Here is a 6,000-nt window from a genome sequence, read left to right as displayed (position 1 = left end):
AGAATAGGCTGTATCTTATATTAAGCACTGGATCTATTTTGGAAAATAAAGTCTAATTGAGTGAAATGCTGGAATTAAATTATTTGAGCAAATTTGGATTTTTATCAGTATTATAAGAAAACTATTAGGGAAAGCTCAAAATAGGCTCTCTTTACTACTTATACAGTAAATTGTAAGCAAATAAGAAAATATACAGATTGATACAACATATCTACCATGAACCCCTGGGGGATGCTGAGGGAGAGGGTGGTATGCAAACTAATGAATTAACTAAGTAATGACTGGTACTAAATTCAAAATAATACAGCAGAGAGTAAAATGGTAAAAATAAATCACCCACTCCCGGAATAAAGAAACTGCCAAAAAGTTGCTAGCTAGAAAAGGTGTTTTTCTCCCATTTTATTTGGTAATACATTTTCACAGAAACATGATATTATTTACAAATATACAGATAAGAGACTGCTGGTCAAAAATCTTAAACTGAAGAGGTCATCAAAAATCAATTTACAAAAACCTTCAAATGTCCAAGGGAGATCCAGGGTGGAAAAATCTGGCAGCGCTTGTGAGGGTAGGACTGAACAGAAATAAGGTTTTTCTGATCTTCTAATTCCAATAACCTTCCACAAAAGGGAGCTGTGGACCAAAATCTCAAGAGTTCTCTGATCCACAACTGCAATGAGGCAATGGAGACTGCAAATCCCCTCCCGTATGTTGCCCTAAGGAACGGTCAGTTCACTGGGTCTCAGGAGGCACTAGTTTGTATGTTTTTGGAAGCGGCAAGCATTGCTCTCACTTTGGCCATTAGATCCTGTTAAAAAGGAGAGAAGATTGAGAACATTTTCATAACTTTCCATTAAAATAAACAGATTGGTCTAGATAACCTTAGTAGGTAAATAATTCATACTGTGAAAAGATTTCTGAATATGCTTTAGGCACAAACACAAAACAGGAATTTCTTTAAGTGACAAACACAACCATGAGCTAACAGAGAATGGTGCACCAGCTTACACAAGAGAGAAATATTCAGAAATGGGGTCCTGACCAGCTCTCTGCAGAATTCTTCATTGGTGCAATCATACTCATAATTCCAAAAGGGTTCACGGAGGCAAGCAGAGGCTACAGATAGACATGATCCATATACTCTGTGGAAAACAAGGAAGCTTAGGGGCTGGTTACTGTACCACTTGTGTAAAATGAGGATGTAGCTTGAATCAAAAAGTCACCTTCTCATTCATCCAGCCTTGCAAAATTGATTTTAAAATTAAAGTGCTACACTGCATAAATAAAAAGGCTTTGTATACATAAAAGAAAGGTGCTAAAGAACTATATTCTGTGTCTCTTATTTTTATTACTGTGGACGAACCTGGCGTAATTTCAGTATCAACAGTCCAGGTCATCAGCCAAGCACACCTTTATTATTTGCTGAGAACTCTGTAATTAAGTTGTATAAACAAACCTAAGATGAAATAATGGGAAGAGCAGAAAGCTGAAGTTGCAATACAATGACAAAATGTTTTCTGGTTAGAATAGTTGGACTCTTACCTGAGTAATTTTACTTTGCACTGAAGACACAATTGCTGAAGAGATCTGACCATCTTTTTCCTGAGAAACTCCCCTAATGGAAAAAATATGAAAATTTATTAAAAATATACCAAAAGCAATATTTTCTTGGGAAAATCAAAGACACACTTTTAATGAAAAACTAAGACTTCTGGAAGAAAAACCTAAACCAAAATCCATTTCTTAACTGGGAATAAAAGGGCATTAACATTTATGAACAAGATGTCTAATTTTTTGCTATACTAAGGTTTAATTTTAGATGGACTCTGGCCAGTTAAGTATACCAATTATGACATGTCATTCAAGAGTAGGATGAGAAAAGTAATTTCTATTCCTTCTAAGAAAATAAAAGGCTAACTCAATAAATTCAAAATAGGATATCACATTGTATCATATTTTAATAAGTAAAACTTAGTTAACATACAAAAGAGGCAGGCATTGCTTTGAAAATCTAGCAGTCTGCTAGTCTGCAGTACCATGCCCAAGAATTTCTGGACTTGAATCATAATTTCTTAGATATTCTGTCTTAATTTCTGGTTGAGTTCTGACAAGCAGAGGTTTCTTGCAATGGGAATCTCCTGATGTTTTACTACTCAAGGATTTGGAAATAATTATATTTATAAAAATGCTTAACAATTTGAAGGAACTCTTTAGTATATCTTTATATAAATAAATTATCTTTTGCTATTGCAAATATCTCTAAAAGTTCAAATTTGTATTTTTATGCATGCAACTATTTTTTATATATAATTTACAGTACCCACACATACATAAAAATCTCTCTCTGCCCCCATCTTACCCTCTCCCCCATACACATTGGGCAGGCGGAGAGTGAGCAAATGTATATAACAAAAGAATGTCCTAATTTTCTAAAAAAGAGAACAAATTCTAACCTATACCTATAGGTTACAAATATCTCTAAAGCACTTAGTACAGTCCTTACCACTATGTAAATGTTAGCTGCTGTTATCATTATCATCACTGCCACAATCATCATTATTATCTTCTGCAATCTGTACAATCTTCCCCTAACTTCATTCTAGGCTCAGATCTTTGTCCACTTGTAATGTTTTATCTGGCTGCACATTAGTCTGAGGGATGACTTTTTTTGTTTCAGTGTGGGTGGAGAGAGGCCTACTTCAATGAGGAGGTTTTATAGCTTGCTGTAATGTCAATGTCAGCAGCAGACAACCACTTGGACAATCTCATTGTTGATGAAGAATTCTCTTTAGAGGCACCTGGAGGACAAATCTTCCATAATACTGACATAAGTCTTCCTTGAGAATCTCTCTTTGTTCAAAATCTGCTTCATGTAATAATATTCAACAGATGATTAAACAAAGTGATATCTCTAGTTCTGTCAAAATCATGAATTATTTACACCTTTGAGTAGGAGATGCCTTGTTAAAAAAGGTCCTAAAGAATGCATTTTGTTGCATCCAAACATATGCTTACAAAGAAATCAACAAACAGTGGATTCTTGGATCCTGTGTATCTTCCAGGCATTTAGGTGAACAGAAACATGATCTGCTGTAGGCAATGTGAAGGTGTTAGTGTTCACTTCTTATATGTTCAAGCAAACCCTGAATGTGGGCACAGACCATTCTCATAGAGCTTGATGTAGAGGTGAAAAAGAAGGCATGCAAATTGATAGGTGCTATTGTCTCCTCAACCTCTCCCATCCATTCCTTTTTGGCAAAAGGTCTGTCTTTCCTATTTTCCCTCCTTTTCTTGAACATATCTTGAAAACAGATCTGCCTTTTACACTCGGTCACCTTCAGCACAAATTTCTTTTATATGGTAATTATTTCTTTATATCACTGCCATTTTTTTTATGTCAGGGGCTGATGTGGCATTTTATAAGCATCATCAATAAGCAATGAACCTTACTAAACATGGCAGACCTGTTGCATTTGTAAATGTCCTCATTTACACTACAAATGTTTTCAGGATACTTTAGTTTATACAGATTCTAGGCAGCCTGAATTCCTCCTTAACTTTTCTGCCCTATCTGTGGTCTTCTTGATTTGGTTTCTGTTCTCTATTTTGTAATGTTTGACAAAAGAGCTAATAAGCCAAATCAGTACGGTTTTCTTTCTTCTGGACAAGAACATTTTTTTCCTGGTTGAGGTAGTCTTGGTCTCTTCATTGTGACAACTATTTTCCATCAATTAAAACTTTTTTTTTTTTTAATGGTGATAGCCTAACTTTTGTATATTCCTCATTTTTCACAGTAATAGTTAGCATTCATGTAGTGCTTTAAGATGTACAAAATGCTTTACAAACACCATCTTATTTAAGTTTCATAAAACTCTGAAAGGCAAATGCTCAGTCCCTGAAAAAATGCAGTAGACAGAGGTGAAGGGTCCTGCCTAAGGTCATACAGTACAAGGGATCTGAGGCAACTTCTTCACTCTAGTCCAGCTCTTCATTGCTACTTGAGATCTCTAGATTAAACAGGTCACGACAGAGCCAATCACAGTTACTACCTTCTTTTCATCAATCCTTTTTCTGTTCTGTTTGCATATGACTTTGTTCTAATTAATCTATATGATTTGACTGCAAAGAGAGTAAGTACAGTTATATAATAATTGTTAAACCTTTAACCAGCTGTTTTTTGTCTAAGAAAAAAATGTTTTTGAAGCATCAATATCCGGAGGCTCCAAATTCATGAGGTGAGGCTTTTAAGTCTCTTAAGTATTTGAGTTTTTTCATTTTTTAATTTCAAACTATACTTCTCAACACAGTTTTTAGTGTTGGTGGTTCTGCTTATTTTTGCATTGAAGTTACAGAATATCAAGGGGCTGTTGACTTTGTTGGAAGATCTTGTCAGTCTCTTCACAGAATTCCCTGTCTTCTTCATCAGCAGTGATGAGCACTGTTAAGAATAAGCTGCTAAGTGACTTAATGGATATTTAGTTGCTGATACTCATTACTGGCAATGCAAACTGAGATGATCACATATTCCTTTTAATGAAAGAATATTTTTTTGTTGCTTTTAATGAAAACAATTCTACCACATTCTTTATTCAGCTCTTAAAACTATTTTATTTTTTGAAATTACATCGAGATTGCCAAGTATGACTGTAGTTCAGTTCTTCCAATTGAACCTATATTTATCAATGACTGGACAAATACTCTTATCAGGAAAAACAATAGTAAAATAACATCTGGAGACAGTCTAAAAATTATTACCCTATACCATTATACTTCTGCTTCTCTGTCATACTATTACCTTGGGATGGAAATAATTTCTTTTTTTTTTTTTTGAGGCTGGGGTTAAGTGACTTGCCCAGGGTCACACAGCTAGGAAGTGTTAAGTGTCTGAGACCAGGGTGGTGCTCTATCCACTGCGCCACCCAGCTGCCCCGGAATGGAAATCATTTTATACTTTTATCTTTTTCATGGCCAGACATGGTTAAAAATAAATCAACATTTGAGGTTGCCCTTTTGGCAAATGAACTCCTCTGTACCTTGCATGGTTGGTCCTCTGAAGACAAAAGCATTTGTTGCAAGAGCATTTTGCCTTATACTTGAAGCTCCACAAGTTACCCTTCATTCTTTTCTTTGAGAAGATAGTTTTTCCTTTTCATCAAGGCCAAGACCTCTGCTCCCATGGTCTCCAAAGCTTGACACTCTTTGATTTCTTCTCTCCATTTTTCTGTCCACCAGACTCCTCTGCTGTCCACAAATCGCATTTGTTTCCTATTCTAAAGAAACCTTCACCTAACTTTAACATCTTTTTTTTTTAAATAATTTTTTATTATATATATTTTTTATAATATTATCCCTTGTATTCATTTTTCCAAATTATCCCCCCCCCCTCCCCCCGATGACAGGCAATCCCATACATTTTACTTATGTTACAATATAACCTAGATACAATACATGTGTGTAAATACCATTTTCTTGTTGCACAATAAGCATTAGATTCCGAAGGTACATGTAACCTGGGCAGACAGATATTAGTGCTAACAATTTACATTCATTTCCCAGTGTTTCTTCTCTGGGTGTAGCTACCTCTGTCCATCATTGATCAACTGGAAGTGAGTTGGCTCTTCTTTATGAACTTTAACATCTTTTGTTGGATTAGATATCTCTTCTCTTTTTATAATAACACTCTTAGAAAAAGCTGTCTAAACTTGTGCCCTTCACTTCCTTACATCCAGTTCATTTATCAGTGCCTTGTAATCTGGATTCTGACTAGTCTTAAAAAAGATTTTTGATGATTTCTTAGCTGTTGGAAAAAAAATGGCTTTTACTCAGTCCTCATCTTGATTATTGTGGAATATCTAATACTGCTGAACAGCATCTCTTTCCCAGTCCTCCTCAGCCTTCTGATATTGCTCTCTGTTGGTTCTTTTCTTGTCCTTCTAAGACTCTTTTGCAGGGTTATCATCCATGTCCCATCTTCAATGTATGAGTTTATTCCAAGATCTT

General features: G+C 35.3%; 1 protein-coding gene across 5 annotated transcripts in view; it reads right to left on the bottom strand.

The window, feature by feature from the left end:
* Positions 1-371: 371 nt before the first annotated feature.
* SFSWAP (splicing factor SWAP) overlaps positions 372-6,000 on the bottom strand; it is a 110,631-nt gene continuing 105,002 nt past the window's right edge. For all 5 annotated transcript variants that reach the window (XM_074299739.1, XM_074299759.1, XM_074299749.1 and 2 more), the window contains 2 exons: positions 1,543-1,615; positions 372-808 (listed from right to left, as the gene is read on the bottom strand). In XM_074299739.1, coding sequence (XP_074155840.1) covers positions 743-808; positions 1,543-1,615 — 139 coding nt within the window. In that variant the 3' untranslated portion in view covers positions 372-742. The remainder of the gene's footprint in view (positions 809-1,542; positions 1,616-6,000) is intronic.

This window comes from Sminthopsis crassicaudata, chromosome 1, assembly GCF_048593235.1.
Source record: "Sminthopsis crassicaudata isolate SCR6 chromosome 1, ASM4859323v1, whole genome shotgun sequence".
NCBI lineage: Eukaryota > Metazoa > Chordata > Mammalia > Dasyuromorphia > Dasyuridae > Sminthopsis > Sminthopsis crassicaudata.
Note: the sequence above shows the minus strand (reverse complement) of the source record. Positions and strands in the feature narration are given on the sequence as shown.